Source organism: Tetrao urogallus (assembly GCF_951394365.1).
Source record: "Tetrao urogallus genome assembly, chromosome: 15".
Taxonomy (NCBI): Eukaryota; Metazoa; Chordata; class Aves; order Galliformes; family Phasianidae; genus Tetrao; species Tetrao urogallus.
The window spans coordinates 12,076,944-12,104,378 of record NC_136828.1 but is presented as its reverse complement, the minus strand read 5'-3'; the positions used below and the strand labels follow the sequence as shown (position 1 = coordinate 12,104,378).

Below are 27,435 nucleotides of genomic sequence, written 5' to 3'. Positions count from 1 at the left end.
ATGTCTTTAAGAACAGAATCCCTTATTGTTGGATGCAATGCCAAAGGTGGTTGGAGAAGGGGATAACAGTTGTTTGTACATCTGCTTGTCACTTTCTGGCAAAATTCTGACTTCAGCAACTTTCATTTATTTCTCTTTCTTACAACTGACGGAATAATAAGCAAACATTAACACACACTAAACCAAAAGAAAACCTCAGAAACCAAAAGTGCTGTCCATACAACAGCCAACATCTCTACCAAAACATGAACTCTTCTACCATCCATCCTGCACGGTACGCTTTTCCCAGTGCCACCACCTGCCCGGATCCAGGTTCTCCCTCCCTCCATCAGTTGCCTCCAGTTAGGTTTGATTGTCAGGGGAAAACAAACGACATTCAGTTGATGAAGTGTGTGAATTAGCCAACAAAAGTGTTCACTCTTATCCATTCATCAGAAAAAAAATGGTGGAATTACATCTCTACCTAAATAAACCCTTCTAATTTCAGCCGATGAGTCAGCACTGCTGTATCTCATCACTAAGAATGATTCACTGTCAGTGCACTTCTCAAAGTCAAGAATAAGAGCATTCGCTCTGTCATCTCCTAACCGCTCCGTATCACAGTGCCCGGTTTCCATACAGTGACGATGATTTATGCGATTGTATCACTTTTAATTTAAACGTATAAAAGGAGATTGTCAGACCATCAACATAACGCAGTGTTCTCTTCCCAGCATGCTGACAACTGAACACCTGGATGATCCTCTTGCTTGTCAAGGAGAGGTGTGTACACCCAAGAGCCTCGGGGTGCCAATGCTTCTGAAGGCGCCTGGAATGGCCCGTATCGTTTGAGAGAGGAATCAATACCTGGAGAGGAGCTGAAATAAGGTTTTCAGAGAAATTGGAATCCGAGCAGAAATTCAGATACGAGCAGTACAGGCAGAAAGCTTCTGCCAAGAGGGGAAGCAATGGATTGGAAGAAGAGGGCTTTGAGCACAGATTAGACCCCAGCCTGAAGGTCTGTATCTGCGTGAAACAGAGCACAGTTGTTCTCACACTTCCCCTACACCGCAGCCTCTCCAGCTGTGACAAATCTTTTAACCATCAAAACAAGGGAAGTCAACAGCTCCCCCTGACCCTAACACCCCTAAAGACCGAGGAGCAGCACCTTCCCCTAAGCTCAAGGCTTTTTAGCAGCTGGTGATGAGCGGTGTCCCTTCCCGAAAGATGCCTTTTATGACATATGTGCCATATTCCCAATGACTTCTCCCTACTGACCCACCCCATGCCCTGCCCTCAGCACCCCACACACAGAACACCCATCCCAGCCTGACCACCACGAGCCAGCTGGGAACCACCACCAAGGAAGCGAAGATCCACCCTTAGAACTTCCTTCTCCTGGGTTAGTTTTAATTTAGCTTGACGTCTTGTCCTGGCTCTCTGTACTGCCGCACAGGTTGTGCAAGCTCAAATGAAGGTCAGGGAAGGGTTTAAGCAAGCAATGCCCTTGAAAGAAAGGCTTGTGAAATTACAACCAGTGTATTTTTGGCATCCAGCGGAACAGTGGGTAAAGTGCCTAAATCTCAGAGGGTCTCCAACAAATTTGAAACACTCCTGGAAGTTGCTAGGAAACAACGTTCACCCTCCAGACAGAATTGTGCAATGTTTGCTCTGACAAAGCAACATGCTTATGCTGCCTTTGCTTCCCCATCAGAATGTTTGTTTAGGACCTGTCTCCTCTGATACATATTTGCAGCTTCTAGTCTGAGTGTGTGGCTGGATTTTGCTTAATAAAGCAGACATTACAATTTAAACACAGCTATTATAATTAGCAGAAGCTTGCTGCTTGATTCCCCTTCTAGACAGGGTTTTCCAAACGTCAGGGTAAGCTCACAGAGCTGATGGGCTCCAATGGCTGCTCTGGGTGCAACCGACTCAGGGAGGAACCAAATGAGGGGGAGATGAGGAAATGAATGGAATGATTCTCTGCTTTTGTCCTGCACCTTGATTTTCATGTATTGTCTGTATGATGGGGAGACAGGTGAGTTTACTGGAGAGATTCTCCTTTTCAAAGCAGAAAGTTCATTGCACTTGGAGGCCAAGCAGGAATTTCCCTTGGGATTTCATACCTGCTCTCTGGTCAGACCCCAGAAGAAGCTGGCTCTTTCTGGTTGCCTTGCTGGGATCCCATGGCACAAAAATAAAGAGGGTTGGTGGGAGTTAAATAACAAACACACGTAAAAAAGAAAGGAAAAAGCTAGCACTGGTACCAGCTGCTAAAACAAAACAATAAAAACCCAAGTCTCCATTCCCAACACACATCTACCCACAACAGATTGCTTCTGCCCTGCAGAAGAACATTGGTGCTAACATTCCCAGGCATTGCAGCATCAATGGCCGCCAGGCTCCTTGCAGACAGGCTTCACTTCAAAAGCCCTGGCAACACTCCACACCTCAGCACGTCTCGTGGAGCCAACAGAAACCCAGCTGTGTTTATTAGTGTAGGTTTCATGCACCATCTCACCTGCCATGTATTTGTGTCTCACCCACTGCCCTGCCTCCCTGCTTGGGATGCGCCGGTACAAATTTCCTACACCTCTCTGTGAGGTGCAGAAGATCTGTGCAAACACTGTTCAATGAAAGGAGAAAGCAAAGCCCAAGGACCCCATGTCCTCTGCAAGGCCACAGAGGCAGTCACAATTTGCAATTATAATATTATACCTCATCATTTTTGTATTATGAGCTGAACGGGGTTTAGAAGCAAAATTTACCTGAAGTCGTTTGACAGGGATACCAGTACTACTAACAGACAGTCCTTCCATTAAAAAGGTTAAAAAAAATCTTCCAAGATAAAAAACTGGAAGGCAAAAAAATGTGTAAAATACATTCTCACCACCCTCAGATAACATCAGCACCCCTGCAGAATGCGGTCATGCTCCTCTGACTTCCTTAAAGAGGAGCAAAACCTTTCCACTTTCATTTGAGAATATATTCTAAATAAACAAATCCCAAAGGAATTTAAGCACAGTGTAAAAGCTGCAGCAAAAAAAAAGCCATTAACAACAAAAAAAAGCAAATGAACTAAAAGGGTCCTCTCTTGGCACACTACTGAAAAAAGGATTCACCACACTTCTAATTAACTGCCACTGTGGCTCGAATGAATGACTTATAAACAGGCAGCAAATTCAAAGCAAACACTTGAAGGCTACAGCAAGTTTTGGGGTTGTTTTCTTGTTATTGCTTAATCATTTGTTAGTAAGGTGGAGGCCAACAACACAGGACAAATGTGGTGAAGGAAGGAGGGATGAAAAGAAACGATGTTCAAGTGTATGAAGAGCACAAACAAGTTTGTGAATGCAGTTTTCCCTACATGCCCTCAATCCTAAGAGGGCTTTTGTGTTATCATTAAATTCTTATCTGAAAACTGAAGCTCTTGTGGGCCATCTTGGATCAACTTTGAGTCTTCTCTGCATAATGGGACCGATGTACTGCTAAGTGCTCTCATTACAGTACAGCGCTGGAAGTGCTCTTGCTGGTCTGTGGGGAGGGCCATCCAAAACAGGAGTGCAGTCAAAGCCACCAAGGCTAAGTTACAAATCACATCATCAATTACATTACCCATGGCAGTGAACAGCAAAGCTAGAGCAACACAAGCCATTCCCAGAGAGAATCAGGTTTCTGAAAAGCATTTGCAGGAAGATTTCTCATAAACTATAACTGTTCCTCAAAATAACTGGAACTTCTATTCCCTGGCTCTTGTTGCCACCTGTCTCCTACCCCCTCCTTTCCCCCCACCTCGTCTGCCTGCCCATGATATTTCCAGGCTGCAGCTTTCCAGCATCCAACAAAGCTGCCAATTTAATTACCCTTTTTAAATGCTCCTCTTAATCCTGTGCTCCTTCTTGCAGAGCCTGAAGGGGACTCTCACCAAACCCAAGGGTTCTTTTCCAGGCAGCCCAGTGGGCACGCGGTGCTTTGTGCCTCCTGCAAAGCCTGTCCTGCAGGGATCTTTAACATTTCCCATTCCTTAAAAAAAGGGCTTGAAAAGGGTACCAAAGGGTAAAAAATAATGGCAATAACAAGAACAGAAAGAGCAAACAGACCATCCTTGCACAGCATAGGTGAGATGTATATTCTGTGCTTGCCAAGCATCAGTTTAATTTACGTTGCAGAAACCTGCACTTTCCCTTCACAATAACTGTCTTGCAGGATTAACCAGTCTGAGACTGAAATCCCTTGTTTATCTGTAAAATAGACAGAGCAAAAGGAACAGAAATGCCTATTTCCTTGTGTTGCCTCATCAATGTCTCTCAGTTTGGATCTGAAAGCATTAGCCCCTCAGGGAGCCCTGCAATTTCATCCTAAACGCGGTCCATTCAGTCCTCAGCCCTTCTGCTGAGCCTGCCAACAAAGATACCAGACGGGATATTGTTGAGATGCAATTGTTTATCTTCTCTGAGCGAAGCAAACAGCAACTCATTTCAGGAAAGCAATCCAGCAACTCACAATCACTTCTCACTCCAGCAGATGCAGACGGACAAGGCAAAAGGTGACGGTCCCATTAGAAACCCTCGAGTTTCCTCACACCTGAATCTCCGTCCAGCAAAGCCATGCTACAGAAACATTGAGGACCTCCATTTGGCAAGGCAAGGAGTCAGAACAGATGCTGAGATCGTCTCAGAGATGAGCTCCCACCACAGAGCACATGTTCAGTGGTGGCTGGGCATTAGGCAGGGAGTGTGAGTGCACAGCTAATGCTGCAGGCAAAATTACATCAAGCAGTGGCACCAGGGTAAGGCAACAGATCTGTAAATGTGAACACACTTTTTCCCACGCTTAAATGTTCTTTCTTCTTACCCGAGCAGATAAACAGCTCTGAAGTTTTCCCTTTGCCTAAATGTGAGGAGGGCTGACCTCAGGGGGTCACCTGCTTGTTCGCCCACTGCAGGACAGCATGCACCAAACTGCTCTCAGCTTGCTCTTTGTGGAACAGGCCCTGTAGAAGCCCATAGAGGTTCTTCAAAATGTTCGTTCGTGGTAGGAGCAGCCAGATTTGTGCCATGCAGCAGCTCCACAGTGCTCATGAAGCGACCTCACCACTCTCACTTCCCCTCTGCTGTTCAGAAACCAGAGCTTTATCCAAAGAGCAAGTGGAATGCAACGGAAACTGGTATCAGCAACAATTACAATAACATCATCTGTAAAGTGTTAATAGGCTGTAGAAATCAGCTACAGCGAATTTGGCTTTTGTCTGGCCTAAATAAAAAGGTGCTCATTATCTTGAGAGGAAATGCCACTTATGAACGATAAGGTCATGCTGCACCGTGCAGATAAATGTCAGTTCTCTGTGTAGTTGTGAGCCTCATCTACTGCACTCAGAAACATGCATAAACAACAAAGCAACAAAATGCCCTCAGAATTAGCCTGGGATGCTGTGTTATTTTAAGAGTATAAAGCAAATCATCTGCATTTCCTTAGACATGCTTTCCTGAACAAGCACTAGGAACATCTGCCTACATACACCTATGGCTACACTGCGCTTTGTTGGTCACAAAATAAACCAAAGCCCGGTGCTTTCAAGCAAGCTTCTAACAAGTAGAGAAAGAACTGAAGACCGATGGCATTTTCTATGCAACAAACATCCACAGGAATTACATACACCTGCACCTGAGGTCAGTACAGACCCCAGCAGCCTGCACCAAGCTGGATGAGCAATGCTCCTTCAAGGAAATCCCACATACAACAACAACAGCTTCCCTCTTTGCAAGAGCTCTGCGTGCTGCCATGTAGCAGCTGAGGAACAATTAAGCACACTCAGATGATCTCTGAGTAAACAGAAGAAACAAACCAAGCAGCAATTAGTGGAAATGGCAGCGGCAGAGCCCTGGAACCTCCAGGCATGTATGGCAAAGGCCTTTGGGTTCTGGAGCATCTGTCAGTAAGCCCAGTCCCAGCTCCACATGGCACAGCATGGGCTTGGGGAAACAGTCAAAGCTCGTGGGCTCTCAAGAGATGCTCCCATGAGTTAAAACTGATACAGATACTGATCGCTTCTTTGCATAAATAAATAATGTACGGTGACAGCCTCTACACAAACAAACCTCAACAAAAATCTCTCCTTACCCAATATATTCTACTTTAAATAACCTCTACAAAATTATTACTCTTTTCTCCATTCTTAACTACTGAATCCATCACTGTTTTTTCATGCACCAATAATACAGTGTAATACATCTTTCAGGCTTCGTGTTGCCATCCTTTAAAACTTAAAAATATTTAGGATTACCAACTCATCCAAGAAAATTGGGCTTTCAAGGGGAGAAGGAACAACCTCCCAAAAAGAAGAGGTGTTGCAAAAACTCACGTTTATAAGTCTGACATTTGCAACATAAGAAAATGCAGAATAGATAAAAATCACTGCTTTAAAACACACATCGGTTCAGCTTTTAATGTGGTTTTGAATTGAACTGAAATATGAAGGCATCACTACAGCCATTAAGGCCATTTAACCAAATTGAAAATATAAATCAGCACAGTGTGCCCAATCAGTGTGCTGTGCACGTCATACCGGTATCACTGGCACCACAGGGCACGAAGAATGCAATGCTGCTTTCCCCAGAACTTTCAGTTTGCCCTGCTGCAAAGCTTTTAGCAGAACCAAAGCATGCTTGACATTAGCACCGATCAAAACAAATAGGTAAATTGCAAAGCCTCTGAAAATAGAGAATTGCTCCTTACAGTTTGCTTGGACCACCTCTGAACAGAGGGAATCTGTATTAACAGCTCCATTTTTATTTACAGCTTGATGAATATCACTATCAGCTGGGTTTTTTTTTCCACTTCTGTTCCCAGTCTTTTCCAAGACTTAGCTGGCTAGTCACAGTTAAGCAAAGCAGAAGGGAGAAAAGTGAAGACAGGCGCTCCAGCCACCTTCTTCCAAATGCTGTAATTCATGACCTCAGTATGGAACCAAACTGAAGAAAAACAAAAGCTGCAGTGCATGGAACAAAGCAGTCTGCAGGGAAAGTCAGGGAGAAGATGTGGGAGCAACTACAATGTGCAACCTGGAGAAGAAAGCACTAAAGTGAATAATTATGTATCTTCTGGAAGAAAACAACTGCAGTCGTCCTTTGCATTTAGGCACCATTCAGCTCACCGTGCTGAACCAGGCACTGAGACTAATTAGTTCCCTGAAGAAACAACCTTTCCGCTCCTGCTGATTAAGATCATAACTGGAAATAATCAATGGGCTTCAGAAAGAAAATTAAGACAGCAACTACTGTTGTTTTAATTGCTACAATAAACAAAGTTAAGAGCATTACGAAGGATCTTGAGATTCTGGCAAATTGCAAAGAGCATGGGAATGAGTTTGTGCTGTTGCTGTCTTCTCAAAGCACTGTACATGCTATGACTATTAGGCAGTGGGAGCTCAGCAGAGCTCCAAACCCACGAGCTCAAAGGCAGAGATCCACTGCAAAGCCCTGCAAGCTTCTCCAATAATGCAGCAAGGTTTGGGCACTGCCAGCTCCGGGACAGGAAGAGCAAGGCACCCAAACAGGCCCTGCAGAGATGCCATTGCAAGAACTTGGCTATAGGTAAAAGTTGATGGCGTGCTTTCAAATAGAAAATCATTGTAAAAACATTAATCCCTGTTTGTCACAAGAGGCCATCGCTGTGAATTAAAAGGTGACGTGAAAACACTTATAAATACATATTTTAAATTTTAAATTATGCAGAGATCATGTAGTTTTCCTGAAATGAAGCACTAAAAATCACAGAATTCAAATCCAATCATTATAAAAATCAACCTACCTGAACAAGTTCGAAACATCTCTCAAGATGCCCCAACAAGCACTGTTTCATGTCATTAACGCAAGGCAGAGGCAAGGAATAGATCAAATTGCTGTGATGTTTTGTGGACGCACAATTTTCAATTCTAATCTTTTCACCAGATGCTGTTTTCTTGCTTCTCTCAGAACTGCTTAATTTCCATGAGCTGCTACAGCTTTCATCACTGCCAAAATGCAACTAAGTAGTAGTCCTAAGAACTAGAGAACATTAAACATTAACTTCACTTTGCACTTTCTGACAAGGAAATTAATTCACCAACACAGTTCCAGTGAGGTGTGATGCAATGGTCAGAGCACCTCTGGGACACACAGAAGAGACAATCCTGGCCTGGACATTTATCCTGCCCCTACTGAGCCAAGCACACCTGAACACAAACCCAGCCCCCAGGGTCTGCCATGGCAGCAACATGGGTGCAGCTGTGTGGGCCACACAGATAACATCAACACTGCATGAATTCACCATGCTTTCCAGCTTGGAATGGACCCACTGAAGTCAGATCTCAGGATTTAACACAGAATGCAATCCATGTGATTTCTATAAAATTGAAATAAAGTAAAAAGTCTGTAATTGTAGAATATGACCCAGGGAAGTGATGCAAGCACACTGTCAAAGCCTTCCTTAACTTCAAGAAGCCAGCAGCTACCTGTTTCCTTAAGACACTTAACCTGGCTCCTTCCTTCTGCCCGGTGGGGAAGAGGCATTGCACCTACTGCACCCAGGCTTCACCCCAGCAGCACGCTGACAGCAGGAGGCAAAATGAACCACACTGCTTCAAAACAGCTCCCCTGTGTGCCACCTCTGCCTGCTGCCAGAGCCACCATTCCCACCCTGTGTTTTTGCTTCCTCCTCCACCTGAAGACATCTGAATGCAAAGCCTGTATCTCCGGGCACAGGCAAGCAGGCTTTCTGGTTTAAAGCATTCTAAAGCTCTCAGTGCTATAAGAAACACTCTGCCCTGTTCTATTGTGGTGAATGTGACTCATAACTTCACATCAGTTATCTTCTCTTTCCAAAACATCACTAGAAAATTGGGTAATTTTAAATCTCCTGTGAGAATTTAGACCCAGTTCACCTGCTTCTCTCATCTCCTACAGCCAGGTGCATTTGAAGGTGATACAAATTCCTCAGGTCAAGCCTTGTTTGTGCTTTGTTATTCAAAACATCATCGGAAGAGTCTACAGGAGGATCTACTCACACCAAGAGCATTTTTAGGGGAGCACAGGCTGCTAGCACCTATCACAAGAGCCTCCAGAGGTGCCACTGTGATGTCCCCAGCTGGTGACAAAGGCTTTGGACACACAGAACAAAAGCAGACTGCCGTGCTCCAAGCATCCCACACAGCACCGCGGTCTCACCTCAGCTGGGCTGCTTCCTGCAGCCCCTGATATGTACCACAGGCTGGAAGGACAGATAACTTCATTAATGATTCAATTTGCTCTCTACAAGTTGGTGTCAAGAATTCTCATTTCTTAAGAATGATGGCAGCCCGCTCCTCTTTAGCCGTGGTCCCAAGGAACTGCTGAGTTAAAGCCATTCTTAAACTGTCAGAGCATCCACATTAAAACAAGCTGTAAAAATCCACCTTTACAACCCTGCTCTGTGCAGGATACCTATAGCACTGGCATTGCCACACACCACCTGATTTTCGGTACAGATCCAAAATGAGGAAGCACCTCCAAAAAATAAAAAATAAAATTAATAATAATTGGGCTTTAACATCTAGTCCAACCAATTACAAAAGCGTTGGGTCCAAGGAGACAGGCTCTGCTGCTGTGGCACCAGCCAGTTTTAAGGGCATTCCCACAGAGCAGGGACTGTCACCTTTAACAAATCACTGCACCCCTCACGATGCGACTTCCTCATTTATGTGACGGCGCTTTGCAAGGTGCTCTCCCCAAACACAGCCGCCAGCAGGTGCAAAAGGGAGAGAGGGAACTCACGGCTCCCTGACTTGACAAGGGCACTCAGGTCTGGAGGAAGATGAAATGTGTGAGAGAAGAGAGAACCAAAGATCATCTGATTCGCAGCGGTGCTGGAGGACGCAGAGCCTGAGCCACCTCTCCTCTAGAAAAGAAAAGAAAGGTGAAGGATGCAGCGGCAGCCAGGAAGGCTCAGAACTGCTGAGAGATGCCAAAGCACACAGGTTCCAAATGCTATTCTGACAGGGAGTTTGTTGTGTCAGAATATGATGGCCTGCACTGTGTTTCAGCAATCAGTGCTAGCTGGTGCGTGCAGCACGTGAGCATCATCTCCAGAGAGTCTCTTTTCTCCCTCCCAAGTTACAGATAAGATGCTACAGTGACAGCAGAAGTCTGGGCAAGCGAAACACACACCATGCTGGAACGGCAGGAAAGCTCTAGTGACTCGGATTTGCTCCTTGTGGACATCCAAAGGGAGCAGGGCAATCTTCTCACTGCTTCTTACACTTGTCACTGAGATAAGTGGTGCAGAAAGGCTGGAAGGCAGCAGAGAGGCAGTGAAAGCAGGCAGGAGAAACCTGAACACAGAAACAAACTCCTCTGTGCATCGCACAGATAGAAGGGAATTTCTCTGTTAAGCTCCCATCATCACAGAAACCCCTTCTGCCATGTAAAGAGGCAATTTCCCTTTGAGGGAGAGAGAGAACTCAGCAGAGGAATAAAGCACAACAAGCATAAAGTGCGGATCAAAGGGAGGAAAAAAAGGAGGTAAAACAAAGTGGAAAAGCACTGAGGGGGAAGCCAGGTGAGAGATGAGGAGGAACTGTTAACTGCTCAAATAAACATTCTATTGCATCCACATAAATTCTGAGCACTTTAAGCACCGGAGTGACTGCTAAGCAACTCACTTAGCGAGGAGCAGACTTGTGGCTAACACCACAGGTACCACCAGCAGATGAGCTGCAACATCACGCTCAGATAAGGTGACAATTTTTGGTCAACAAGTTTGGAGGTCACCAGTAATACCCACGATGAAAAAAGTAATCCATAACAACAACAGCACCACAAAAAGCACAGAGCATATGGCATTTCTCGTGCTGGAACTGTCAGACTCATAATTATCTGATTAGAATACATATGGTGTTCACAGACAGTGTAAATCTCTCAATGTAAAAAATGCCAGAGACCATTGAAGGTGTCAGCGTGAGTCTTCCTTGCAAATCTCTCTTCATTAAAGTTTCATATGGAGCCAAGTGTGTTGTAATAAAATAGCTATTAATGGAGTTATATTTATGATGATTTCTCTTTTGTGCAGCTGGATTTAACTTTTCAAACACTAAACTCCACAACAGAGCTCTGTCACAAGCTGCCACATGCTCAGAGGCTTCTTGCTTTGTCACATTTATCTTGAGATTAGAGTTAATGGGAGCAACGGTTGTAAAAGTTAATCAAGATTGGCACAAAAACTGCAAATATTGCTGACTGCAAGCTGAAAATTTATGTCACGACAGGAACACAACCGCAATTCTGTTAATTTTATGTATTGATTACATGCTGACCAGAGACAAACTCATTCCCTTTTCAGTTCCAAAACACACTTTCAAAAAGATGCTGAGTGACACTCCATTAACCACCCGAAATAGGCTGGCACAGCCTGCTTGCTTTTTCCAGCTTCCATTTCAGGTGGTGCTTTTCTTGGTCTCCTCCCTGCTTTACGTGTAGTGCTCCATAAAGGGCTTTCTTGAACCCTGACAGCCAGCTCAGCTCTGTGGAACAGGGCTCGTGCTGGGGCAGACAGTCCTGGGCAGGAGATGGCAATCATTTTCAGCCCCAGAACAGACTACGTGTTTGCATGCTCATGCATTAGAGATCCAGCTTGTATCATCAGTCATCAGTGAAGGGGATTTTAAAAGCTCCCCATCAGCCTGTCTTCATCCTATGGTTCTCTGCCCTATCAAGGCACAGACAGGACCAGTTCTTTGGCAGCAACACAGTGCTGCAAAGTGCAAAGTGAGCTGGGTTGGAAGCATCACTCTGCATTTGAGCTCCTGGCAAGGTGCCTTTCTTCCCAGTGAGGTTGATGATGCAGACCCTGCAGTGTTCCCAGCAGCTGTCCTGCCAGTCACACAGGGCCCAACACAGCTCTGCACCACACCATCCCTGCAGTATGCACTAACAAACTGCTCACATGCAGCCCTCGGGGCCTACACACCTCTCTCTCGTTCCCTGTGTTCTTTTAAACTGCTTCCCACCTCCACTCACACATCAAGCAGAAGACTTATTAGGGAGATGAGGGTTCTGATAAGTGAGAAGCTGTTGCCTCAGCACAAACTCTTCCTATGCTCCATCTTCAGCAGAGAGCCTCCTCACTCACATGGGGCTGCTGTTGGAATGAATGGGAAAAATCTCCATTTCCAGAGTACAAAAAACTCTGGTTAGAAACATTACTTATTCCCTCTGCGGGTTGTTCAGAGGTGGGGCTGCTGGTAACAGACTGGGGCAGCCAGCAGGAACACACACACAGACGTGTCAGCTCTACAAGTATCAAAGGTTTCTCTGCTAGGGTACATGGGCAGAGATTTGGGTAAATGAAGTGTTCAATAGCAAAAAAACAAAACAAACCATGAAAACAACCATTTAGATGTGCCTAAGTTCCCTTCTGCTTCCCCTGCAGCATCAGAGATGGTTTAACCCATATTTCAGAAATCAACCGAAGCTCCAAGGTGCCTCATTCCTGCTGTCTCCTCTGTTTGTTTGTGAGATGAGTCACACAGGTGCCAACAATTCTAAAATGTGCAGAGCTGGGAGGTGCAGAGCATTATGTGAGAAGTTATTAATAGCTGCTATCAACCAGATCTTTGATCTGCAGGCAGTGACTTACAGCTGCTGCTCCTGATGACGAGATGCCAGCAGGCCCTCATGGACCTCCATTTCCCTTTCTGGTTTTCGGATTTTTACTAGAACAACAAACTCCAAAATTTCAAAATTGATTGGATTTGGCAGCCAACGTTGCAGTCAGAAAGGCAAACAAGCAAGTGAAGCATAAAATTTTACTTTACAAGGGGAATATAAGGACTTTGAATCCTGCTTCTAGCAAAGTCTTTGAAAGACTTAAAGGTTGACATCACACAAAACAAACCTCCAGAGAACACAGCTCCTTTCTGAAATTTTCCACGTAGCCCTTAATCCACATCCATGAAGATAAACTTATCATTTTTTCCCTATAAATAATTAAAGGGATGCAGGAACTGGTTACAACACTCCTCCACACTTCCACCTGAAAAGGAAAAGGTAATCTGCTACCACCCAGTGCAGATTCGACCCATACAGCAAAACAACTCGGGACGTCTCCATCCATCAACCCAGAGCCACTGCAGGCAGCAACTCAGACCACAGGATGAATCAGCCACCTAGCATGTCATGCCAGTGACATCTGATCCTGCTGTTCAACAACGCGGATATCAAACAACCACATGGAGATGAAAACATTTAGGGAAGTTTCCTTTTCATCTGCCACTGATTGCTGGCTTCACTTGCCCAAAACAAGAAAGAGAAACAGGGAGGAAGAGGACCTATAATGCAATACAGAGCTCACACCACACTGCTCTGCCTGCTAAGGCTCTGGAGGTCACTGTAGCCAGTACTCCCCGTCCTAAGCCCCTATCTATTAAAGAAGAAAAGAGTGTTTCCTGAAAATGACAGGAGTGACAAGGAGATGGATGCACAGCGGGGCAGTTCACTTCATTAGGAATCCCAGGAGCAGCAATTACTACAAGTTTTACTCCATTTGAATTACAGTGTCTATAAATCTGACTGCTGGTAGAATTAGACACGAAGAAAGGAAAACTCACATACTTACAGTTACTGTGAAATCTATGGAATAAAAATGCCAAGATTTAAGATCACAGAGATATTTCCAAATATTTCTATTCAGGACCGTTCCACTACCACCAAATACAGCAGGGAGGTAGGGAATAATTTGGCAAATGGATGTTATAATTTACCTCATTATAGCCCCGTTTCAGCCTGCAAATTTACATAAAGAGAATAATAATGTAAGAATCCCTTTGAGAAACACTATCTTCAGAAAAAAAGAAAATGTTTCTCTTAGAGAAAACCCCAGTATAAAAAAAGCAGTTAATGTAGTTACTGGTGCTCTGGGGCTTTCAGGCCCAATGCCACAAAGAGAAGAGCAACAGCAGACAGGTTCTTTACTCCTCCAAACTCTCTAAGTAAAGGCCTAGTGAGCACACCCTTAGTGACACAGCCTGCAGGAGAGCCTTGCTGCACACACTGCAGGGAATCACCGACACCACGCGGTGGGTCTCAGTGACGTTGGCATTCCCAAGCCTGCATTTTACAAACCTGCCTTCTGCAGAGCACACTGCTAGGCAGCTCGGTCTTAAACGGCCTCGGCTGTTCCCCCCTCTGGGGTTAGAGAAGGATGCTGCTTTATTACCTCCAGCTCGGAGTTATGAGCGTGCAGCTTCTGCACCATCTCCTCGGCCTCCCGCATGCGCCGGTTCAGCTGTGGGGAGTGCTCTGCTGGGGTCAGCTCGCTGTCGTACGACTCCAGGATGGCCCGCATCCCATCACGCTCCTGCAGGGAAGAACAGAAATCATCGTCAGGGGTAAAGGCCCTCAAACCTGCTCATGCAGGAGGGTCCTCAGGACAACTTGTTTTTCTCCATTGCAAAAACAAAAAACAAAACCCTGATGGATATACTCTCATGGTCTTTGTATGTGCATGGAGTCACAGGTGTGAGCACGCAGCTCTGATACAAATCAATGAAAAAACACAAGAAATGAATAATCAGATTGTCTGGGGCATAAAAAAGCACACATCCCTTGCAGGACAGCAACATGCATTCACCCTAACAAGCAAATAACTGAAACCAGAGCCTGCCTTCTTTCTGGAGACGCTGTTCTAATTCAACAGGCTGAACAGATTTCTTCAGCAAAACGTTGAGTGCAGTACTTGACATTTTTCCTGCCAAAGAATTCCAGCAGTGAATGAACAGAATTATGGCAACAAAAATGAAATAGATGTGATGATGGGCAAAGTGACTAAGAGCAAATATCCCCCAAATGGTACGTGACTGATCACCTGTTGAGCACTGCAATATTGAGTGCTTATAATCAGTATTTTTTCAGAGGTTAACATCCTGCCGAGAATGTGCTTGGCTCACTTTCCTATTTGCTGATGGTTACAAACAGGAGGATCCTTCTCCATGCTCTGAGAGCTTTCACACTCCCAAGTAAAAAGCTGGGCTTGAAAGCTAACTGTGTTAGGTAGCACCTTGTAGGCAAGACACTGGTGGGGACAAAAGGCTGAACAACATTCCAGAAAGCCAGGTATGTTTTAAAGAGATTGCTGGGTACAGTGCAGTGTGCATACAGGGATTAGAGAGCTGATGAAATGTTTCATATTTTGACTGTATTGAAGAGCCTTGATGTTTGCAAGGCTGCAGAACAGAGCCAAAGCAGTACATTCCCACCGCATAAATCAAAAGAGCAGAAACTCCTAGGAAATCTTACAGAGTTGCTTCCCTTTTATTGCTGAAATTTCTATTTCACCCTGCTGCAGCAATGCACAAACGTTCAGGGCAAATCCATTATCTCTGTGAATGCTGTGATCACAAACATCCAAACTGTTATTAGAGGATCACTCAGCTTTACAGCTGTGCCGTTCCCAGGCCACTGCTGCTACAGAGAACTTGGAGCAGCTCACAAACATTGCTTAGCCATGCTGAAACACTTGGCTGGGACCCTGCTCTCCCATGGAAATCAAAAATTACCGGAATAGGAAAGCCCCTTCCCCTCAATCCCAAACTTAATGTTTAATAATAAGGGCTATATTTCAGATAGAGAAAGGGATGCTAACTGCTCAGTCAAGCAAGCCTGCACCTGAAGCCCACAGCCTTCCCATTCTAACCTAAAGGTCAAACGCTGACTGCGGACAGCACGTGTATGCATGGGGAAGGGAAGGAACAGCCAAATTCAAGGTGTGAAAATAAGAAGGGGGCACTGCCACAGGAATGGTTTTTGTCCAGAGCATGGGATGATGCACTGAAAGGTCAGCCAAGATGGTTGGGCTGGTCAGCAGGTAAAAGGATCTCAAGATCAAAGCCCAGCCTCAGGCTGCAAGAAGCATGTTAATAAAGAAAAACAGGTTCTAACACAGAGTGATGGAAGCTATTATTGGCTTCTTGCTCAGGCCTAAATGAAGAGAAATACTTTTCTAAGGAAAGAATAGTTTTCCAGTACAGTTTACAAAGAATTACTGATCTAACAGACACATGAAAAGAAAAACTTCCATGTTACTGTAGGAGAACACCAGATGGAGTCACACCACACCTGCCTGGTAATGAACTTGTTTAGCAGAAAACCAGCAGTAAAGGATGGCTCCATCCTTCTCCCCCAGTAACACACACACACGTCACCCAGTCTGCCAGGTGTACTCTCCAGAAGGCAGCCTGCCTTTGCTTAGACTTTCATTCTCTGTTTACCCCAGAATCCCTGTCTAGGACACAGAAGAGTACATAATGATGGCTTTTATTGAAGTTACTGGGTTTATCCTTGCACACTGTTGCAATTACAGCCTCATCTCACTAGCTCTCTATGTACTCCAAGCTGCTCCCTATTCTAATTTTCTGCAAAGCATCGTTCCTCAATGTGATAATTTAACATGGCAATGTTCTCTCCATTACAGGAAGGCAGTTCCAAACCCCTGAGCATTTTTTCAGCAGCAAACAGGACCTGTGGCAATTCCCATCACACTTGGCTTCCAATTAACTGCCGAATATGAGGTCAGTCAAGTCCTTCCCAGCAAGATTCCAGCAGCTCCCCAAGCTGTTCAGCTGCAACAGCAACTGTCTGCTTTCACATTAGGACAATGTTGGATGAGAACAGGAGCAGGACATTCTTATGGGGTGTGTTTCCCCTGCAGCCAGCTACAGACCTTGCCCTTCAAAGCTGTACACTGAAAAGATGCAACTCGCCAGGAAAAGGCATGCACAGCAAACACAGCACAAGCTGGATTGAAAAAAAGGGGCTGAGAAACTGGAATAAAGGGTGGCACAATTAAACACTTGATCCTGGAGTCTAGTTCTCCTCCTTAATTATTTCTAAATATTAATACCGTAATGAAATCATTTCTCACCAACAAGTGGTCCCCAGCTCCATTTTCCAATTCGTCCCCCACCGAGAGCACTTACTGAGAGCTTTTCTCTCCCTCCTAAAGATCTTGTTCGTTTGGCAGGAAACTGAAGTTCTTGTTGAGAAGTTCTCTGTTTAAAAAGATTCTCAACAATTTAATCCTAGTTCTGTCATTGCCGCAGTATCCCCTCATCCCATATGACAAAACACTCCACAAGCCCATCAAAGACCTCTGCTGTGACTTCAGTATATCTTCTCTGACTTTTTTCTCACACTTCTGCTCTTTCAAGGCAGTATTCAGCAGAATTGCTAAAATGGGGTCCCATGGAGAATTTCCAAAACGTACCCAGCACAAAGCATCTTTGCTATCCCGTAACTCACACTCTGACTTTGCAATGGCAGTTCACCAAAAGCAGTTCCTGTGAAGTCCCTGGAGAAGCAGAACACGGCACATATTTGGGTGTTCTTCACTTTGGCCACATTCTAATCAACACCAGAACAGAAATGCAGCTCGCTCTAACCACGTTCTGAAGGGCTTGGTTTGAGCCCTAGGATCAAACTTCTCTCCAGTTCTTCTGTCACCATCTCTATTCCTTCTCCTACCTGAAGCCAACATTTGACCCATTTGGTAAGTAACTTGAAGACACAGGAAAGTTTATTGACACTGACACACTAGAGGGCAACAGGAGCAGCTTAGAAACAGCAGTAACATAAGAGGGTTCTTCTAGGAACTTCTCTTGGGGTTGTTTTTAGGGGAAGAACTGAGAAGCCTTCCAATAAGCATCCACCAGTTGCCACCATCCTTACAGCACAGCCACATCACCAAAGCAGCACTGCACACACCTCCAGGGCAGCCCATGGCCTCCGACACGCAGGGAGGAGAACACACAGCTCCCTGCTGTACATTGGAAGCAAGTGGAGAAAAAGCAAAATATAGTAAAAGAATTAAAAATGCCATCGGACCCTTTATTTATATTATATATAGGTATGTATAAATAAAATCTCAGGCCCTATTCTCCTTGATGCCTGTTGGCCCCTCCTCAAACCTATACACACAGAATTCACCGCAGACTTTCTAATTAGTTGGAGAAAAGAAAAATCAATAGGAAAGAAATTAAAGTTACAAATCTCACTGAAGTCAGTCACACACTCTGGGAAAATCTGTTCCTGGGGTAAAGTTTATCTAGTGTCATAACTTTATTGAAATCCTATATCTTCCTATTGACTTTTATCGTTTGAAGCTGGATACCACAGTTGTCATTATTAGAGCTTCAGTGTTGCTTGCAGACCCAAGGTTTTGGGTTGGAGATTTTTTTTTTTCCCTTTTATAAACAAGCTGTAATTGTCTGCTTTATTGATCAATAAATCTTTGGGCTGCCTTTCTTCACCCAGCTTCTGCTCTGTTAGGACTCCTGCGCCATTCTCTGAAAGAAAATATAAGGTTGTTGCGTTTGAAAGAACAGATTGTTTTGTCATTAGCAATGAAAGAGCAGGAATTGTGCTGGTCGGTTCTGATAATGGCTTTTTAATGACAAATTCCAGTCAAAGTAAAATCTGCTTTATTTCCACATGAGTGAACTTCAACTATTAATCCAAAACCCAAACACAGCTCGCTTGCTTTCTCGCTCCTGCACGGGTTCCAGCCTGGCAGAGGAGAGAGACTTCGTAAAGTGGAATCATAATGATATTTCCCACTCAGTGCCTTTTTGATGGTGCAGAAATATTCCTGCTCCTAGTGCTAGATGAGCTTTTTGTTTAATTAATGATAATTTTAGGAGAATGCTAATAGACTGCTTCATTATAGGAAATCAGTGGCAAGATTTCCCCTCCTCTTCCTCTCCAGACTCCTAACTCCAAATCAGTCGCAATAAGAGAGAGCTTCAAAACGCGACTGAAGAAAGAATACAGAGCTTCAACATCAAACAGATGCTATTTGCAATCAGGTATAATTTAGCTAACTACTCCTAACAACACAAATAGAAGAGAAAGATGAATGATGACGTGTGGTTTTTTGCTTTAAGCTATATAGGTACACACGTATAAAGCGTCCAAAGGTTGGACCAACTGCTTAACAGGATAAAAATTAGCAGCATGAAGTGTGGGAATGAAAGCAAAAATGTGGTCAGAAGTAACCAAAAAACACTTTAACAGTCAGATGGTGTAAAGACCTACTGACAAAATATATCCTTTCCATCCTTCAGAAAAGATTGGTGGATGCTCATGGACCTGAGCTCACTATCAGTGAGGAACTCCCCAATGTTAGGAGGCCATGAGAACAGGAAAGAGGAACAGAACCACCCTCTGTGAAGGAGGACAGGACGTACAGGCTCTGGCAATTATCAGTCACTTCATAATTGTAGTATCTCATAAAATACCTGAAGAAAATACCAACAAACAAATTGTATGAAGGCAGAGAAGAATAGGAACAAGAAACAATCAACTGACACTCAATATGAATAATAACAAACCAGTCTATTTTCCTTCTTTGACAGGTAACTTGTCTGCTGAATAAAGGCAAATAAATCTCAACTTCAGTGATGTGTTTATCAAAGAGGAGGGTTACAATTCAACATCATCTCGGTAATTGAGAGAAATGAATTTGCATCAAGGCGATGAAATTCATGACAGCAGAGCACTGAGCCCTGCATCTCGTGTAGCAGCACAGCCATCTCCATAAGCTGCAGCATCAGATGTCATTATTCCACATCATCAGCCTACAGGTGGTGAAAGGAGGTTAGTGCAGTTTTACAAGTGGCTTGGTCCTCTCTAGCAAATTTTTTTTCAGAAAAACTGTTAATTATACCCATAGCTACGTTGTTAAGCCCAACTTCGTAATGAGGTGATGGTTTTCAAAGGCTGTACACAAAACATCCCATTGCCTCCTGGAAAATGGCTGGAAGAAAAGGTAAAAGAAGCGGACACAGAAAGACCTAAGAGACAGAGGCCTGGAGACTGAAGGCACAGTGGTTAAAAATGCCAATTCAATCAGACTTTGCTGCTATGGGAACCTAACTAAGAGGAGATTTCCTCAGCTCCTGACCCTCCCAGAGCGTTGCTAACAAGAGCTCATTGAGCCTTCCAGAACAAACACGTCAAACAAAACTAGCAAAAATCAAATTACCAGAAACTTCTCAAATCCCCCTTGTCAACAGCAGCATCTTCTGTCACCAGAAGGCAAACCCTGTTTCTCTCAGCGTTCTTATCTTTGGCACTAATCACATTTTAAACCAACATTTTCTTTTCCCAAATGTCCCAACAGTTTCCTTCTCAGGAACAGCTATTTCCCAACACTTCTCTCTATGGCTGATCCTACTTCCACGCTACTTTGCAAATGAGTACTGACTGCAGACACATATGTGTGCACACACCATTGACTTTCTACTCAAGGCCCCAGTTAAAGCAGCATATACAAAAAAGGCAGTTGACTCCATAAAACATCCAGCAGATTTCACTGAGACCACAACTGAGCAAAGAGGCCGAGACAGAGGGAAAGACAAATGGCGGCTGCTTTGGGATTCCCCAGGAAGCCCAACCATCACCTCTAAACTTCTGCACTCCAGCACAGCAGCTCCTCTGGCAAACGTCCTGCAGGTCATTCTAAATGTGCAACTACAATTGCATGTATAACTCATAGGCCCTTACATTCTGCAACTCCTTCTTCAGATTTACAGCTCTTCCTTTCTAGCTACTGTCCCTCAGCTTCAGCACTTCAGCAGAGAGGGCTTGGCTTTGCCTTACGTCCTGGCAATGGACCAGTGCAAATAAATCCACTGTAACTCTTCTAATCTGTGTCTGATAAATCCCCTGCTTACCATCTTCTGGAAAATTGTTCATGGTCTCTGAAAGCCTCATCCTGCTTAAAGCACATACATATGCCAGATGACAAGCAATCATACAACTGACACTGCAGCAAACTAAATATTATCTGACTAAAATACCCCTGGGGTCCTCTTGCTTCACAGTGAGTTTAACATGTTTAGTTATGTTTCTTAACCTCCTGCTGTGAAATAATTTTATGGCTGTTCTGGTGGGGTTTTTTTCCCTGTTTAACTCCCTTCCACTGGGATGTTTCCCACCGCCTGTCTCGAGCACAAGCTCTGTTTTCTATCTGTCTCATCTATTCATCCAAAATCCTCTTTCTGCTGCTCCTCTCAGCCCCGCTGCTCAGACAGCAGCAATCCCACACCAGTGTGAAGCTGCCGTATCCACTGGGCTCAGAACAGAGCCACGCTGCTCTGACAGCTACATGGCACCATGAGTTCAGTTCGCATTTGAAAAATGATCATTTAAAGAAAAAAGAAAGGAAACACCGTCCCCTCCTTCCTCCCAGCCTCTCCATTACCGTCATTGGCAGAAAGAAGGCAGGCAACTGGCACAAAATGTATCCGTCCCTACTTACCACCAATAAATAACTGATATTTTATTCATCCGTTCAAAAAGAAAAAGGGGAAAAATGAAGTGTTATTCAGACCTGAAAATAAAGTTTTTGTGGCTGGGCATCAGATTCTTCTATTCTGACAGTGTCTACAGCACATAAAAATTCAGCCCTATACTTAACTCCTTACCCTCTGATTTCTTTCTCCTTCTGCCCAGTAAGTAACTCATATTCTGGCCTCTAAATCTCTTAAAAGCCAATTTCCTGCAGGTTTAACCTCTTAAATATCATTAAGTTGAGAAAAGACTGAACCATGCTCTAAACCAGTGCAGTTATCTCTGCAAAAATAAATAAATAAGAGAAATTGGAGAACCAAGTTCATGCAATCAGTTCAATATATTAAATTGAACTTAGTAATTTCTTTGTCTTTTTATAGACTTATTTCTGTTCTAGAAATACAGCAAGTGGGGCTTTTTGAGACAGGCAAACAAAGCAGGGCTTCTAGCTAATGCTTCACCCAGCTGCGTTATTAGAAAATGTTCCTTTTCTACATTTGACTTAATTCACAAAATATTCCCTCTACTTCATAACTTCAGGATATCAAACATGAAGAACTTCAATAAGTTTTGGAAATCATAGGTCAGATCATCCCATAGGTCACCCCCAGTGAATCTGGGCTAGCTTAACAGCGCTTATTTTATCACATTCAGTGATTGATCTGAGACAAGGTGATAATAAGCCATTACTTTGAACTGAAGTTCTACAGTTTACTGCAGTGTGGCCAAAACACAGATTTCACATTACAGAAACCGTGTGGGTTACATGTTTTAACTTGCATCACTTGAAAACAAGAACGAATAACAAATTCAGTGCTTCAAGCATATAAGGCAACTTTAGCTACTGAACAGAAAAAGGAAAGAAAAGAAGAGGTTAGAAGCATCAGCTGCACCGAACAGCACCTCCTTGGCCTTGTTAGATCAGTTTCTTCTCTCAGCCCAGACCTCAGCTCAGACAATATGCACAGAACACATCTCATTAGCACAGCCAACAGCCCATATGCAGGTGTTGCCTCAGACAATGAAGCAAAATACCCAAAGCTCAGCTCCTCTTCAGCTATTTCCTTCATTTTCTCTCCCTTACATCCATAAAAGAGCCTTCTGCTCCCTGAAAGCACTTTGAACACAACCTGCAGCCAAAGTTGGTGAAGCAAAAGAGATAAGAAGGGGCACTGATGATGGGAGGGAAGGCACCAAGCTGAGTTCTCCCAAGAGGTTCAGCCACACAACATCTGATCATTAACGTCCATCAAGCTGCACTTCGAAAGAGGTCTGCCACCTCTCGCTTCGGGATTCCTGAGCCCAGATTTGTAGCATGTTGGCATTGGAACTGGGTGCTGGCTGGCAGAGACCACGAGCTGTCCTTGGCTGTGCTTCCTCCCAGCCCAGGAGTGCTGAAGAACAACATCAGGTGCCCAAAAGGCACAGAGGCTCTGATGGACAGGATCTGCACCATGCAGGTATGGGATTGTGGTCCTCTGCCTCCATTCCAGTCCCAACTTCACCTTGGACTTCCCAACCCAAAAAATCAGTATTTAGTAAACGCATGTGAAAAACAATCTCTCACTGACAACTTCTCTGGATATTTTCATTGCTCACATAAATATCCAGCCTCTTTCTGAACCCCGATGAATTCATGACCTTGCCAATTATATGGTGGAAATGAATCCCACAGCTTCTTCCATTGCTTGAAAATGTATTTTCTTTTATCAGTTTTTAATTTACCACCTTTCAGCTTCATTGAACACCTTTGTTCTTGTGCTGCACAGACAAGGAAAACAACAGCTCCCAAACAACTTCTCGAAACCATTCATTAGACTGCGAGCTATCAACTTGTCACCTCTTCTTCAACTACTTTTTAAGGTAAACAATCCCATCTTCACTTCTTTTGGTTTTTTTCAGCCCAGCTCCAGAGCTGCAGGTGCTCTCACAAAAGCTGCCCAGCCAGGGGATGCCAAGGTCCAGCTGTGAGCAGATGGATGCACTGCAGGCAACCCCCTGCTCAAGAAGAGAAGGCACTCCTGTACTTAAGAAAGAACCTTCAGCCCCTGTAACAACTGCCCACATATGTGGGTTTCTTCAAATTTCAAACGTTTCCAAAGGAAAATATTACCTTTAAATAACCTACAAGTTAGTTGGGCTAATGTTAATATTAGCTGCCACTCAGCAAATGCCTTCCTTCCAGAGAGCTGCCGGAGCGCTGCTTAATTCATGCAGACAAAAACGTTCCTCTCTTTGTTCTCCCTCCACTGGCTCTGCAATATTAAGTCAACAAAATCTATCCTCAGAACTGCACTGACATCAAGAATGTTATGCTCAAGCCATTAGACAAAATGCAAAGTACTGAAGTCAAGCTTCATTAAAAACAAGTAGAAAAATCAGTTTACCAGAAGAAAAACATTATTTAGGAAATATATTCATTATATACATCTGAAAAAGAACGATGATTAAATGTTTAAAACCAAAACATTCAGCATCTTTTAATTAATATTTGATCACAACATTATGCACACTCTTATTTGTTTATGTTTTATTTTCAGCCAAACCACACAGCAATAAAGACCACAGGCCCAGCATTCACCAGATCTGCTTTGTTACAGACTAAAATCACGGTTTTGTTTCCATACTAAACATCTGCTGGGTATTATTGAAGAAAATGGACTATCAGCATTTATACTTCTGGGCATAACTCCTTCACAGCGAGTAGAAGTGACTGTCAAGAAGAAAGATGCAGGAGCAGAGGGCTGAGGTCTCTCCCTGGCACCTGATGCGCGGAGCTGGAAAGCAGCAGTTAACAATGAACATGATGAACTCCCACCTCCATACCACAACAGATCCACGATGCAGAACTTTCTGGATAACTCAGACAGACTTCAGCTCAAATTTGGCCTCTCTTATACTCCACGTACCAGAAGGACAGGATGAACCATACCCACTGCTTGATGCCAGGAGATGGGCAGATAAAAGGTAACAAGAGCTGATCATTCAGTAAGAGCTCATGATAGCAATCCCTCTCCTCAACTTTCTCCAAAAAGCTGTTCTTACTCCACTCACAGCTCTTATTTTTCAGGCTTGTCCCTGCCTCTTCGCTTCTAGTAACAACACACACAAGAGATATCACATTAAGAGACAGTGAGAATAGAAGGTGAGAACAGAAGTGCCCAAAAAGCAGTGAGCTGCTTGTCTCTGCCTCTGCCTTGTGCACACCAAGGATGCTAAACACACAAAATCAAAAATCAATGCTATGCAGGAGACTCCTTGTGCAAAACATCTGCCTCGAGTCCAGCAAGCAGCAGTAGGAGCTTTACAGCAGGACGTGGCACAGCAGCCCTGCCTGCACCCTGATCCCCCTAGGTCTCAGTACAAGCCTCAGCAAAAGTTTATCTGTTCCCCTACAGCAGCTTTTTACATATGTGAAGATACTTCCCCTCCAGACTTCCCCAGAGTAAGTTTTCACTCTCCCTCTCACTTTCTGCCATTTGCTGAACTGCAGTTTCACTGAAGTTTCCATGCCTATGGGAATGACAGCCATACTAAGCACTTCCCCCTTTACCAACAGTTCAGGACTATAAACGAAGAAACGGCAGCATAAAAAACCAGAACTTTTTGGACAGAGCTTCTCCCTACCTCCTCCCTCAGCAACAAAGGCCAACGGCTGCTCACGTTGTGCATCACACACTCACCCCGTCCCGCACACAGGCTGCCTGACAAAGCAAACTCTAATATTAGACACCACTCTTATTAGCTGAGATCAGAGAGCGTGCCGCTGCGCCCCGCAGGTACGGCGCTCTGCACAGGTTGCTCTCTTTCACAAATCAGACGTAATTGCCTCTTTAGCATCAGCCACCGATCCCAGCTGAATGTGATCATTATTCTCTAAATTCAACATTCTTGCACTTCAAACATATATTTCGTACTTAAGGAATACTTTTTTAAAATAAAAATGCTTCACAAAGCTTAGAATTAAAGTCATTAGACAATTTGACCTGCCGATACAAACAGCAAAGAGAACAGAAAAGCAACTCCGCCTATGCTCTAAACAGCACTTTCTTTCCCACCATCCACACAAAGAAACAGGGGGTCTCTCAAGTGGTTTTAAATCCCAATGTCTGAATGAATGGAAGGTGATCCATACGGCTGTTAAGGTACCACCACAGGAGGTGTTACGCACAGCCCAGCAGTACTGACAGCACTGTGCTGATCACACAGCAGAGCAGACCAGGGGCACACACCAGACAGACTGCAGGGGAAGCTCTGCACCACTCTGGGCACATGGTGATCTCTGTGCTTGGGGGTTGGCAGCAAGCAGAGGGACAGGCAGTGCCATCGCATACTTCATAGCACGCAGCAAATGCAAGCTTGCAGGAAGAGCACAGGGGTGGTGGGAGATGGGAAACAAAACTCAGCTTGGCTGATTTCACTGTTCATCAAAGTTATGATGATTCACATGCTCCCTATTTTGTCTGCTACCAGAATGCTTTAAACAGGAGCAAGGCTGCTGACCAAGACACAAGGGCCTGTTTACTGGGTGGTTAAAGCAAGCACAAAGCACTGGCTAGTGTGGACTTGCAGCAAGCTGGAAGGGGAGGACAGCTACCCATCACTAATGCCTGCTCTCCTACTCAGCTTGCTGACACTCTGGCATGCTAATGGGCATTCAGGATTTCTTCCTCCCTTCCTTCGCATCTACCATCTTTCCCTCTACATTTAGAACCCATTTAGTTGCTTCCGGATCATCTCTGATAAGGCTGGATGCCCAGCCTTTGATTTCTGATTTCATCCCTTAGCTTCCTCTGCTTTTCATTCACTGGGGGAATAGTTAAACTGCATTTTTCCAGTTTGCTTTTTAAATAGATCAGAACTGCCAAGAAGGGCAAATCTCACACTTCCCCACTTACAGGTCAGACTCTTCCTTGTTTGCTCCTACTGGAACAGTGCTGTCTCCTGACATATCAACCCTAAATGCAACTCAAGTGTCACCATGAGCTCACAAAGAAATCTGCATGGTATCATCAATTCCTCTTCAGATTTCACTGGTTAACAGAAATAATGAAATTTGCTGCCTTTAAGAAAAAAAATAAAAACAGTTGTTCACATATTCCTTTATAGTTCTGAATTGAATGCACTCTTTGCTTTCATCCTTGGTCTCATTTTGTAAAACTTTCAACTTTAGTTCACCAATCTAGCACCAGCAAGAAACTCTCCCTTCTGGGCAAAACTGGGGCAGACACAATTAAGACAGGCAAGGAGTTGAAAAATGCCAAGAGAATATATGCAAAAGCAGGTGTCTTATGAGGACAGCGTTTCTACTAACTTGGTTCCTGGAAAGCTTCCCTTTAACAGGACAGATATGTAGCACTACCTCTAGGCTTTCACGCTGCACTTGTTATCAGTCAATGTTAGAAGCAGCACATTAGGGAAGTTCAGCATCAGCACCTCTGCTTTATGGAAGCAAAGACTGATGCCCAGCAAGATGAAGGGGCTGTGGCCATTCAGCATCTCAGCAGAATGGGATGAACAGGTTTCTGTCAAACCTTTGGTCAGGGGTCCTCCAGTTAATTCATTCTTATCAAAACCAATAAGACCTGTGCTTTATCAGCTATGCGCCAGCTCCGTTCAGGAAGGGATCACTGCTTTTGTGCAGCTACTTCTGCTACAACAAGAAACAGAGAGAGAAGGCAGAGATGTTAACAAGTGTGGACACTTCTGAAGTGTTCCTGTTACATGTGCCCCAAAACCTCAACATCCCAGCTGCGCTGAGCACAGCTTTTAGGTCTCACAAACCCAGAAAGGACCTCTGCTAACAAAAACCCAGACAGCTCCCCATAACCTGCACTGAGCACATAGGTGAGGAAGGACATTGCTCACAGCCAAACGGGCCCACGCTGCAGCAGGCTGAGCAGAGCTGTAGGTGCAGGCTAAACTCGTCAAGCTGCTCAATTTACATGCAGCAACAAAGCCATGTAAGGATCAAATGAAATTAATTCTGTCTAATGACAAATTAATTGTCCATGCCAACCCTTAACGTCTCCATCCTCAAATGAATTTCCGTGTTATTTACCCTCCACAACTTCCCACGGGGAAGGAGAAAGACAGC

General features: G+C 44.3%; 1 protein-coding gene across 1 annotated transcript in view; it reads right to left on the bottom strand.

Annotated features, from left to right (window-relative positions):
* Positions 1–27,435, bottom strand: part of MAD1L1 (mitotic arrest deficient 1 like 1) — a gene marked incomplete at both ends in the record, with an annotated part of 320,077 nt that overhangs the window by 178,169 nt on the left and 114,473 nt on the right. Inside the window, one exon of the mRNA XM_079542666.1 lies at positions 14,209–14,349. Within this exon, the coding sequence (XP_079398792.1) occupies positions 14,209–14,349 (141 nt within the window). The remainder of the gene's footprint in view (positions 1–14,208; positions 14,350–27,435) is intronic.